The sequence below is a fragment of the Eubalaena glacialis genome, chromosome 2 (assembly GCF_028564815.1).
Source record: "Eubalaena glacialis isolate mEubGla1 chromosome 2, mEubGla1.1.hap2.+ XY, whole genome shotgun sequence".
Classification (NCBI taxonomy): Eukaryota; Metazoa; Chordata; class Mammalia; order Artiodactyla; family Balaenidae; genus Eubalaena; species Eubalaena glacialis.
Window position 1 is genome coordinate 20,577,885 of NC_083717.1, and position 13,260 is coordinate 20,591,144.

General features: G+C 40.0%; 1 protein-coding gene across 2 annotated transcripts in view; it reads left to right on the forward strand.

Moving 5' to 3' along the window:
* Window positions 1-5,498: 5,498 nt before the first annotated feature.
* The window catches only part of UPF2 (UPF2 regulator of nonsense mediated mRNA decay), a 92,736-nt gene continuing 84,974 nt past the window's right edge, over window positions 5,499-13,260 (forward strand). For both annotated transcript variants that reach the window (XM_061179425.1, XM_061179433.1), the window contains exons 1-2: window positions 5,499-5,558; window positions 10,453-10,829. In XM_061179425.1, coding sequence (XP_061035408.1) covers window positions 10,471-10,829 — 359 coding nt within the window. In that variant the 5' untranslated portion in view covers window positions 5,499-5,558; window positions 10,453-10,470. The remainder of the gene's footprint in view (window positions 5,559-10,452; window positions 10,830-13,260) is intronic.

Sequence of the window (13,260 nt, forward strand, 5' to 3'; positions counted from 1 at the left end):
TTCTCTCAGTAACACTTGAGACAGTTAACCACTTTTCCTTTCCTGGAGCATCTCTTTTTGGCTTTTACAACACTATACCCTCCAGCTTTCCCCTCTCCTCACCCAGTCACCTTTTTAGGGACCTAACCTCTACATTTGGAAGTTTTTCAGGGCTTTGTCCTGGACCTTCTTCTCTTATTACATTTTCTTTGATCTCGTTCTTTCTTACGACTTTATTTATTTACTGGCCACACCGCATGGCATGCGGGATCTTAGTTCCCTGACCAGGGATAAAACCTGTGCCCCCTGCAGTGGAGGCACAGAGTCCTAACCATTGGACCACCAGGGGATTCCCCCTTTCTTATGACTTTAAATATTAGCTATGTTGATGGTGCTCAAATTATCATCTTTGTGCCAGTACACTTCTCTGAGCTCCAACTGCCCATTTGATATCTGTATTTGGATAACTCAGATCATCTAATTCTTCAGGTTTTAGCCTGAACTTTGCATCATTAAAGAAGCCTTTCCTGACCACTGTAACAGAAGCCACCTTATTCTCTCTCTCCAGTTCCTCACCATTATATTTCTATTATTTCTTTTTTTTTTTTTAATATTTATTGATTTATTATTTATTTATTTTGGCCATGCCAGGTCTTAGTTGAAGCACACGGGATCTTTAGTTGCAGCATATGGGCTTCTTAGTTGCGGCATGCGAACTCTTAGTTGCGGCCTGCATGCGTGATCTAGTTCCCTGACCAGGGATTGAACCCAGGCGCCCTGCACTGGGAGCACGGAGTCTTACGCACTGGACCACCAGGGAAGTCCTTTCCCTGTTATTTCCTTTGTAACATTTATTCTATTTAACTTTTTTGTTTACTATCTATCTTGTGCGTTGGATTATAACTTCATTTATTTGACTTTCACTATTTGCTATGCAGTATTTTAAGCACTTTATAAGTCTTATGATCTAATTTGCTTTTTTGACTAACCATGTTTATCAAAAACTAAAAAAAAAAAAGAGTAACCTCACATTGCTTCACTTTTATTTTGGTGAAATTAATAGAAGCCAGTGTTAGTAAACTGATTTTCAACCTTACAGTTTCATGAGAAATTTCAATATGGTTTGCTGACTAGTATCATGTTCCATATACTTTATACTTACATTTGCTTAAACACACTTAGGTTTCTTTTCTTTTTTATAAATTTATTTATTTTATTTACTTTTGGCTGCGTTGGGTCCTCATTGCTGCGTGCGGGCTTTCTCTAGTGGTGGGGTGCAGGGGCTACTCTTCGTTGCGGTGCACGGGCTTCTCATTGCAGTGGCTTCTCTTGTTGCGGAGCACGGGCTCTAGGTGTGCGGCCTTCAGTAGTTGTGGCACGTGGGCTCAGTAGTTGTGGCTCGCAGGCTCTAGAGTGCAGGCTCAGTAGTTGTGGTGCATGGGCTTAGTTGCTCTGTGGCATGTGGGATTTTCCCGGACCAGGGCTCAAACCGGTGTCCCCTGCATTGGCAGGCAGATTCTTAACCACTGTGTCACCAGGGAAGCCCCTAGGTTTCTTACTGAATGGATATATTTCGACACATTCATTTTAGAGACTAAGTAGAGAGACAAATAAAGTTTGAAAAATTTCTGCCAGAAATATACCATGAAGAGGTGGGTGCCTAAAGGAACAGGTAGCTTACATGGATGGACCTAGAGATTATCATACTAAGTGAAGTAGGTCAGAAGAGAAATACAAATACCATATGATATCACTTATATGTGGAATCTAAAATATGACACAAGTGAACTTATCTATGAAACAGAAACAGGCTCACAGAGAACAGACTTGTGGTTGCCAAGGGGGAAAGGGAGTTGGGGAGGGATGGATTGGGAGTTTGGGATTAGCAGATGCAAACTATTATATATAGGATGAATAAACAAGGTCCTACTGTATAGCACAGGGAACTATATCCAATCTCCTGTAATAAACCATAATGGAAAAGAAAAAAAAAAAGGTGTAAAATGTGAGGAAAAAAAAAAACAGGTACATTAAACTAGCTTAAATTAGTCAAACTAGACATTGGCATATAAAAGACAGAGCTGGATTTGTTCAAGGTACAGCACACCCCCAGCAGAGCACCATGCTGTCTCTCTCACATGCATGATGTCTGTTTTTTTTAAACTCAGGGTTTGTCCTGCCCTATAAATTATAATCTCTTTCCTTTGCCTTAACTTTCTTCTGTGAAGCAGCGTTATAACTAGGTTTTAAGTAGAAAAAAAGTATGTAAATAAATAAGTATATATATATACACTTATGTATAAGTACATATATATACATATGTATATATCAGTTTTTTCTTTCTTTCTTCTTTCTGCACCCGCGGCTTGTGGGAATCTTAGTTCCCACCTAGGGATTGAACCTGGGCCCTCAGCAGTGAAAAGTGTGGAGTCCTAACCACTGGACCATCAGGGAATTCCCCTCTTTTTTCACATAGTATAATCTGTCAAGTGAAGCAGGCAAAAAGGAGAAGAATGGACATTTCTGAGAATTTTCTCAAATAATGAAATATCTAGATAAACACTTAAATGCTTAATATAATGTAGTTTCAGGAAATAGTGAAGTTTGAATTATTATCAGAATGCAAAAATGATGGCTTCTTCAGGGCTATGTATTCTTTCCAGTCAGAGATTCAATGATATCCCCACATCAGAAGGTTTTCGGTGGCTTGCTTGACATCTTCCTTTGGAAAGAAAATGATTGGCAGCATTTTCAGTCTATGTAAAAATGTGCATTAAGGCAGTGGGATATAGCAAAAAGAGCTTGAGTTTTGGAGTTAGTGTTCAGTATGATAGTAGGTAATATATTTACTAGTTTAGTGATCTTGAATAAATTACTTAATATTTCTGTGACTCAGTTTCTATACTTACCTACAGGATTATTGTGATTATTAAAATAACAAATGTAAAATAGCAAATGCTTGATAAAATGCTCTCCTTTTTTGATCCCTGTATTCACATGATTTCTTTTTAACACCTGATTTCTTTTTAACACCTAATGAAAGGCAAAGGATTGAGGAGAAGGATTTATTTATCAGCAGCATAGGTGAATCTTCTTAAGGTAATCAGACAAAATGAGAAAAATTTTGATGAGAACTTGGTGGCTATTGCTAGTATGGTGTTTTAGGACACTTCTCTCATAGTTGTTCATCAATGGTACAAAATAGCAGTATTTGTCTTTCTTTCTCTTTCACTACCCTTTAAATGATGGGCCTATTGGTAGTTTTTTTTTTCTAAGTACAGGAGGCATCAACACTCAGTTTGGAAGCACAACTTGTGTGCTAAGAATAAATGGTAAGTGGAAGCAACCTAATTGGTTGCCACCAACAGATGAATGGAGAAAGATGTGGTATATACATACAATGGAATACTACTCAGCCATAAAAAAAGAACGAAATTTTGCCATTTGCAAAAACACAATGGACTTGGAGGGTTGTTTTTTTTTTTAAAGGAATTCCTTTATTTTTATTATCACTTTTTATTTATTTATTTTATGTATTTTATTTTTGGCTGTGTTGGGTCTTTGTTTCTGTGTGAGGGCTTTCTCTAGTTGCGGGAAGCAGGGGCCACTCTTCATCGCGGTGCGCGGGCCTCTCACTATCGCGGCCTCTCTTGTTGCGGAGCACAGGCTCCAGATGCGCAGGCTCAGTAGTTGTGGCTCACAGGCCTAGTTGCTCCACGGCATGTGGGATTTTTCCCAGACCAGGGCTCAAACCCGTGTCCCCTGCATTGGCAGGCAGATTCTCAACCACTGCGCCACCAGGGAAGCCCGACTTGGAGGGTTTTATGCTTAGTGAAATAAGTCAGACAGAGAAGGACAAATACTGTAGGTTATCACTTGTATGTGGAATCTAAAAAAGAAAACAAACTGGTGAATTTAACAAAAGAGAAACAGACTCACAGAGAACAAACTAGTGGTTACCAGTAGGGCAAGGGGGGCCAGGGGGAGGGGCAAGGTAGGGGTAAGGGATTAAGAGGTATAAATTCTATGTACAATAAATAAGTTACAAGGATATATTGTACAGCACAGGGAATACGGCCAACATTTTGTAATAATTATTAATGGAACACAATCTTTAAAAATTGTGAATCACTATGTTGTACACCCGAATCTTATATAACACTGTAAATCAACTATACCTCAACAATTAAAAAAAAAAAGAATAAATGGTAAGTAAAAAACAGTAAATAGAGGCAAAGGGCAAAAGCAACACAAGTGAACCTAGACCTGCGTCAAGGATTTGAGGTTGCTAGTAGCTTATTTTGTGGGCAGGGCGCCGCACATCAAGCAAGAATCAAGACCAGTTCTGCACTTTTGTTCCTTTGGCTCCTGACCAGTCAAAGCCGGCCTGTACTTAACACCCAGTCAGATTCTGTTGGCAAACCCTAGCACCGTTTTGATAAAAATCGGAGGCCAGATGCACGAGTTCATCAATTTAAAAAAAAATAAGTTGTTTAGATAAGCTGAGCCATTTTTTAAAGTTGACTTGGTCTCACATTTCAGAAGAAATGGCAAGACTGGCCAATTTTTTAACCTGGTTATTTCATTCAATAATTCCAGGAGGTCATTCCACTGTAATTTTAAAAAGTTGCTTGCTAGAACAGGGTACTTTCTAAGATCTGTATGAATAAAGCCCTGATTCTTCTTCACCCTGGGGTACTTTTAGGTCGAACACCTAAAACTGCTTCTGGAAATTCCCCCACGGGACTTTCTTAAATCTAGACCCGTTCCTTACCACTTTGTACCTTCCTCACCAGCCATATTCTTTAGCCTCTCCACTTTTCAACTTCCTAAATCTTTAACCTCACCCCAGAAATTAGTCCAATCAAACTTTCCCTTCTTAGACCTCTTCCTTACGTTAGCTCCAGGAAACTCCCATGAGAATCACGTGGCTACATTCGTCCCTAATGGCGCTCCGTAACTCGCCTACTGTGCCACCACCCTTCCTCACCTCCTGTTAGCTCCGCCCCGCCCCATTCTCGCTTTCCTCCCCTTCCCCCCCACCTCAGTGCCTGCGCTTGCGCACCTCCAATTCAGGCGCTTTCCCTTTCCTGGCGACCAATCCACTTCCTGCCTCCGGTCCTCGGAACAGTCCTCCCCTCCCTTAAGGTCCTGGCTAGAGGTGCTGGTTGTGGCTGCCCTGAGGACTGCCTGTCTGAAAAATTCGCTCCTGTCATTGAGCGGGCAATTTGAAGCAGTCGCTATGTGTGTGGCACCTATCTGAGTATTTACTCGCGATTCTCCACCCCGGAGCTAAGCTAAGCGCGTGGGGATCCCGGCGGAAGGAAGCCCCGGGCTGTTTTCGATCTGGCAATCGCACGGATAGCTGCTTCCTTTCCACCTCCCTCCGCCCCGCCCCCACTCGCAGCCCGGCCGCGCTGGTGAGTGGCGGGCGGGAGGGCCGGCGGGCGGAGGGAGGAGGGGGAGCTGAGGGAAGGCGGGCCCTCGGCTGCGAGCTAGGTGGGGGGAGGGGAGGGGAGAGCCAGAGCGCTGGAGTTGGTGCTGGGAAACCCGGGGCTAATGTTGACAACAGGCTCGAGGTGAGTCCCGGGGAACCTCCTTCCCCTCCGCTCCAACGACCGGGAGGAAGCGGGGCTGGGGGGTACCGGCCTGGACTCCTACTCCCTGGGGGACCCAAGAGGCGCCTCCGCACCCCAGCGCTCCGGGGGTGGCGAGCAGGAGCCGGACCGCGGGTCCGGCGTCGTCCTCCTCACACCCCTTTCCTCCGGAGGCTCCCATCAACGCGGGAGCTCCTGGCCTGGGGCAGGCAGGAGGGGCGGTCGAGGGGGTGCCTGCCCCACATGCCCGGGCCGGGCCTCGGGGCCGGAGGCGGGGAGCCCGCCGTGACGGGCTGCAGCGGTTTGGGGGTGTGGAGGAGAGCGAGGGGAGGTTGGGGAAAGCTCTCGGGGAGCCGGGAGGGAAGCGAGGGCGAGGAAGTGGGGAGGGTGCGTGTGTGGGAGGATGTGGAGCGGGGAGACCGGCCGGAGCGTGTCGGGCTCCGTCGGTGAGGGAGTGTGGGGTGCGAAGTTCGGGTTGGGGCAGGGATGGTGCGCGAAGGTGACCGTGGACCCGCGTGGGAAGGGGAGCTGTGGCGGGGAAGCGTGTCAGGTAGAGGCGTGTGGAGCAAGAGCAGGGGGTTGTGGGAGACGAGGGTGTAGGGGAAGGGGTTTGGGTGTATTGGGGCAGGCATTAGTGGGTGTACTTTGTTGTTTAGTCCCGTGGGCTGGTGATTCCTCACTTTGCCTTCATGCCGGGCCTCCTGGTCTTCTCTTGTTGGCCCTGTTGAAGTAACCGGACGATCGCGGGTATTTGGTCTCCAGGTTGGCCAAGCAGAGCCAGCTTTCAGGCTTGAGGGGACACTCTGGACCGAACCGTCAGTTCTCTTGCTCCCTTGGGACTTGTACGCAGTGATGCCTCAGACCTGAGGAAAACTATCACTCACTTTGCTCCTTTTTAGCAGAGTTGATGCGTGTTGATGAGAACTGTACAACTCCTCGAGAAAATCGTTTTTGAACTCTGGTGAAATTTGTAAAAGCTTTGAAAGAGTCCTTTATACTGAGGACGTTCTTTAAAGTCGAAGACTGGGAGGTAATGCCCCTGTGCGGTTCTGCCTTTAGAACATTTTGAATGAATAACCCAGAATGAAAAGAAAAAACAGCACTCTTTTACTCTGGAGCATTTTCAGAGCAGTCTCTTTGTGATTTCATACATCGTCCATATGGTAGTTTGCAAAGGAATATCTCTGAAAGGGAAACACCCCTTCCTCTGCACTCTCCCCGTACATGCCATTGCTAGTACCTGTTTTGCCAGTAAAGTAGTTTTTACTTTTTTCTGGAAGTTCAGAGTATATTTAGAAAACCAAACAAAATATACAGCCCAAGGGCCAAGACACTATTTTGGGAGCTAGGAAGGTGGTTTTAAAGCATGGCTTCCTTTTAAGGACTGTGTGAATGTAATTATAGTCATTGTAAGAGCTAATCATATCTAATTAAAAGGTCACTAATTTTTACCTTATTTTGAGATAGAATCTATTTAAAAGTTTTAGTTTTTATTTGAAAAACTTGTGAAACATTTTAGGTAAAATAGATGTTTATTAAAGCATGAGTTTATTAAAATAATTTAAAGAAATTCGAGCGTTTCATTAAATACAATTTAACACAGTTCAATTTTTGAAACTTGATGTGGTACAAATGCATACTGATCTGAATCATGTTGTTCGTATCTTTTATTTGTCTTTCCAAATCTTAGAGTCAGGGTGTATAGTGGAAAAAAGCCCTGGACACAGAGTTTGAACCCAGCCACTAAACTAGTTGTGTAATCCAGGGCAGGTCACTCAACGTAAAGATTGAGAATTGGAGTAGGTAAAGTCTAGTACTCCTAACTCGAAAAATCTCTCATTTTAGGATGAACTTTTCAGTGTTCTCTGTGGAAGAGAATAAACATTTGTTGAATGCCTCCCTCATGCTGCTACTGGTTTAGAAATTTAAGAAGTCTGTAATTCCAGAGAGGTAGCAACAGTTCCATTTTATTGATGAATAGACTCAGAGAAGTTACATTGCCCAGTTTCCATAGCTAGCAGTTTGCAGAGTTGGGATGCAAACTTAAAAGTCTGACTGACTTTAAAGCTCATATTACTTTCACATATTGCATTGATCCCTTTACATGAATCTTTAGATTTCCATCGTATTTTTTGTTCACTGAAATTTAGTTCCAAGTGTACTTTGGGTATATGTTTGTAATACAAGGATGAAATGATTCAAAGGAGATACCACTCCCAAGACTTAAGGGTCTTACTGAGAATCTGTTTTGCCATGCTTTAGAGCAGAATTTTATTCATGAATGACTACTACAGTTTGATATAGAAGGCACTTAAAAATCTATTGAATAAGTACTGTGGAGAGTCACAAAAGTTTGGGAGACTCTTGTGCTAATAAATGATGATCCTTTATGAATTTGTCAGATTCCAAGTGAATTTCTTAATGTTTTAACAGAACTTAATATCTAATTTCATCTTCATAGATGAGATATTAATTATAAAATTTGATGCCATTCTTTTTTATATCCTGAGAACTACACTTCCTTGTATCAGCTGAAATGTTGCTTGTTGCTGCTTCACAACAGAAAATACAAATTCTGTATAAACATTATTATTATTTTTTGCATAGAATTACAAATATTCCTAAGTAAGATTATCTTGTTACCTAGGAATTATCTGTCCCCATATATTTTAGCATAGAGTATGCCAGAAGTTAAAACATCATGTGAAAACTGCATAGCCATTATCAGGGACTCTTTCTTCTTTGAGATATGTAATTCTGATTTGTTGTAGTCAGTATCTGTTGTCAAGTTTTCCAGCTGACAGTTTCATATTCTAAAGGTTCTTCATAACTTTAAGAATATGAGTTCAGATTCCAGTCTGTCACTAGCTGTGGAGGCCTTGGTCAAGTTACTTGGTCAGGTCTCCATTTACTCATTTATAAAATAGGGAAAGTAATACCCACCTCATAAAGATTTTAGTATCAAATGAGATAATGTATGTAAGATGTTTACTCTGGTACCAGTGAGTAGTAGCCTTTAGTATTCTCTCTTGATAGTTTGCTTGCTTTGGGGCAAAGGTGGTTATTTAATTGAAGCTGCATGAGAAATTGATAACTACACTTCCCAGATAATATAAAGATTAACAGTATCTTACCACATAAATACGTAGTTATGCTCTTATATATTTTAATGATTGTTTAAACAGGATTAACAGCCTTTTTTTGTTCAAGTTCCACCAGTGGTGTTAACTAAAGCCTTTGGGTGTCATTGTCCAAAAAAATGCATAGAACATGGAAGTGGAGGAGAGTAAGAGTAAAAACAGAAAAAGGGAAAGGAAGAGGTGGCTGAGAGAAGGTACAGACTATGACATGTGCCTCCAAAAATTACTGAAAGTGCTTCTGTTGGCTTAGTTTGTCTTTCTGTGGTAATATTTTATTAGAGGGCTAAAATAAATGCTTTGTGTTTATAAAATATTATTGCAAATGTTTTCTTTGCTAACCTAGTTTTTATTGACGTAATTTAAAACCTATATTTGAAAATACTTAAAGAGTACTGTGTTTGTTTTTAGCTTGTAAAAAAAAAAAAACAACTAGATAGTTAAGTAATTCTATACTTCTTAAATGGAAAGTATTTTGATTTTCTTGGGTACAACTTTCAGATGATTTAGGAATTAAAACATGAAGTACTGTCCATAAAAGAAATTATATGAGGACATTAAGTTCTAAGTAGAGATGTATTTTTAGAAAAGAAAATCATGAATTTTGCTGGGGAATACATTTTTTGTTGCAGAGTTTATTTCCAGTTAACTGTATGGAGCCTGTACTATAGACCAGTGCTATCCAAAAGAATTTTCTGTGATGATGAAAATGTTCTATATCTGCACTGTCCGTACCCACTAGCCACATGTGGAGTTGAGCACTTGAAATATGGATAGTGACTGGAGAACTGAATTTCAAATTCTGTTTAATTTTAATTAATTTACAATGTGAGTAGCCACATGTGGCTAGTGCAGTGGTTTTCAACTGGTGGTGATTTTCCCCCCAGGGGACGTTTGGTGATGTCCAGAGTAATTTTTGGTTTTTAAAACTGGGGAGATACTACTGGCATCTGCTGGATAGAAGGCAGGGATGCTGCGTTTAAACTTTGTGCAGTGCACAGGATAGCGTCCCCCTCCTCCCATCCAGAGAATTGTCTTGCTGAAGATGTCCTGAGGCTGAGAAACCCTGGGCTGGTGGCCCTTGTATTGGCCGATATAGAAGAGAATATACAGTTTTTTATAATCATTATTATGTTTATTTATAAACTAATTTTGACTAATACTAATAAAGAGATGAAAGGTCTAGTCCAGTTTGGGATAGTTAACAGTTTTTGTATTTGAAAGTTTGATAAGGTTAGAGCAATGAGGTGAAATTTATGAGTCTTCATAGGAGTCAAGAGCTCGTTTATGCTCCCACTTAGATACTTGTATTGAATATTGTATGAAGTAGTGTCACCGGCATTTCTTAATGGTTGTGAAGTGTGGGGGGTAGAACTGATTCAGAATGTTCTCAGATACATACCGAAGTATTTATGATTAAATATGTTGTTTTGAAGTTGACAGTGGTTGAATCTAGGGAATGGTTACATGGAGTTCCTTATGTTGTGCTCTCCACTTCTGTTTGTGTTTGATTATTTCCTTAATAAAAAGTAAAAAGAAAAAAAATACTTAGACATAGGCATGACTAATAATGATAGAATATGGAATTTTATCACTGAAATAGTATTCGTTTTGCATGCATTTTATTTAATCTCTCACAATTGCCAAGTTGCATTAATATGTTCTGCTTAACAAAATAGTGTCACGTCACTAAAAAACGTCACTGCGTCTACAATGCTGACATTCTTTTACTCTTACAGATTGTCCTGGGTAACATAATGCCAGCTGAGCGTAAAAAGCCAGCAAGTATGGAAGAAAAAGAATCTTTACTAAACAGCAAGGAAAAAGACTGCAGTGAAAGGCGGCCAGTGAGCAGCAGGGAGAAACCAAAAGAGGAGATCAAGCTTACCGCCAAGAAGGAGGTTATTAAGGTCCCTGAAGATAAGAAGAAGAAACTGGAAGAAGATAAGAGAAAAAAAGAAGACAAGGAACGCAAGAAAAAAGAAGAAGAAAAGGTGAAGGCAGAGGAGGAATTAAAGAAAAAAGAGGAAGAAGAAAAAAAGAAGCATGAAGAAGAGAGAAAGAAGCAAGAAGAGCAGGCGAAACGTCAGCAGGAAGAAGAGGCTGCCCAGTTGAAGTAAGAACGTTTATTCTAACTATTGATATGCAGGAATGGGAAGATTGGAATGTTTTGGAAAAACAGTGATTATTTGAAATAAAACGTCCAGGGTGCAGTTTCTTGAGAGTTGGGAGTATCTTAATTTACTTGTTCTGTTAGTTTTACTGAGCGGCATGCTTACAGTGCTTTCATTCTTTAAGTTAAATAATAGTAATCTTTAACGAGTATTTTTTGAGGTGTGGGGCAATCTGGGCTGTTTTTGTTTTTTAAAAAAGCTTTTTTTCATGGTACCTTATGCCATCTTTCTAAGTTGAAAATCTTTAGTTTGTTTTTTTCTTTTTGGCCGCGTCATGGGGCTTGCAGGATCTTAGTTCCCTGACCAAGGATCCAGCCCGGCCCCTGGCAGTGAAAGTGCCAAGCCCTAACCACTGGGATGCCAGGGAATTCCCGAAAATCTTTAGTTCTAAATGGCTGCTATTTGTTGAGTTCTTATTATATGCCAGGCACTACGATTGTATCAGTACATGTCTTCAAGGCAGTCTAATGAAGTAAGCTTTGTGATCCTCGTTTTACGGATTAATAAAATGAAGCTTCGAGAGGTTAAATGACTTGCCTAAGGTAACAGTAAGCAGTAGAGCAGCTGGGATTTGAACCTATGCTGGGCTGACTTTAAAACCTTTGTCCTTAAGTACAATTCCATAATGCCTCCCATTCTTCCCTTTATCTAAATCTATTTTTAACCATGTAAATCTGTGCAAGTGATATAATGAACTGGTGAAAAATGAGGTAGTCCTCATGGGAAGACTACCAGGATGTAGCAGAAATGACAGTTGTTGAATAGTGCAGGAGCTCTTCCCTTCATATATATAATTTAAAAAGCTGTTTGCAAACATGAATTTTCATGAATCTCTAGAACAGCTCAGCTACCTACTTTCTTACCAAAGTTCTTTTGTACCTCTATTTTTAATGAGGAACTGGAGCCTTGGGTCTGAAAAGCAGTAGTAGTGACCTGTTTTGGAATATTCAGAACCGTGATTCTTGAGAGTTTCTTGCTTATTTTCTATTTTAGTTTTAAAAAAACAATTCACAAGGATATTTAATTTCACTGTAAGTTTTGTTCTCTCACCCCTCCTATACAAAGAGCTTAAAAAAACAACAGCAACCAAAACCCCAACTTCTTACTGGGAAAAATTCAAGGATGCAAAAAGTAGAATGAAATGATCTACCACCCCTCCCCATCTACCCAGCATCAACAATTTGCATTTTTTTCCTTTGGAGTATTTTAAAGCATCACATTATTTCACCTGTAAATGTATAAATATAAATAAATAAATACCTTAAGTGTGTGTGTGTGTGTGTGTGTGTGTATATTCATTATATATCAAAGTGTTTCTAATAAAGATGATAATGGAGTTCTTGAGTGCATATACGTAATGAGTTATGCTTTTTTAACGTGTACTCTCACTGCTAATCTTGTGTTTCTCTGTGGCTGGAGGCTTCCAAGAGATACTCACATGTCCCTGTTCCCAGTGGTAGATGCAACTCTCTGTTAACATATTGTGGCTGTTAGTGGAAAAATCATAGAATTATAGGGTAGCTCAGGGATGGTTATCTCAGAAAGATGAAAATCTATTTTATTAGAAATTCATATTTTAAAGTTACATATTTTGGTATCTCAGAAACCTCAAAGTCAGATTGTCTCCACTCTCCCACTCCTGCCCAAGTTATTTTACTACTTCTACAGTTTAAACATGTCCCATCTTTTTAGTGGAAACATAGGTAGATTTGTTTTTAATTATTCTTTTCAGGATACACTGAGTCTGTCAACCTTTTATTAAAGTGCTTTTATCCTATAGTTCTTCTGGTTCCTATACAAGCTTTCTTAATTACACTTGAATTTTAAGACCTAAACCTAGCAAGTACTTTTATTAATAAAGGTTTGTTTAATGCTGAAGTATGGAGAAATGGTAGTTAACATCTCAAAACATTTTAATGCATTCTTTTATAATGTTTATTCTTTAATTAAAATATTCTTTGTGGACATTTTTTGTTTTTCAGTTTTCCCAATGCTTTTATTTGTTTTAGGTTTTATATCTTTCTCAAACGTATTACTTTATGTTTTTTCATATTAAGCATCATGTGTTTTATCCATTTATTTATTTTTTTCAGCTTTATTGAGTTACAGTTGACAAATAAAAGTGTTTTATCCATTTAGCTTGCTAGTTGGCAGAATGATTTTTAATCTAGTTATTCAGAATCCTCCGATCTGCCACTTTTGGTGTTATCAGTAGAATGGGTTCTCATTATCTTAAGTCATTAATCAGATGTCTTTAAAGTAGTGAAAGGGCCTCTTGCATCTTTTGTTCCTCTTGGATTCTGTTGCTTTTCTGATCACCTTTTCATTGGCTTTCACTCTTACAGGATTCATCAGTGATGCTTCAAAATATAC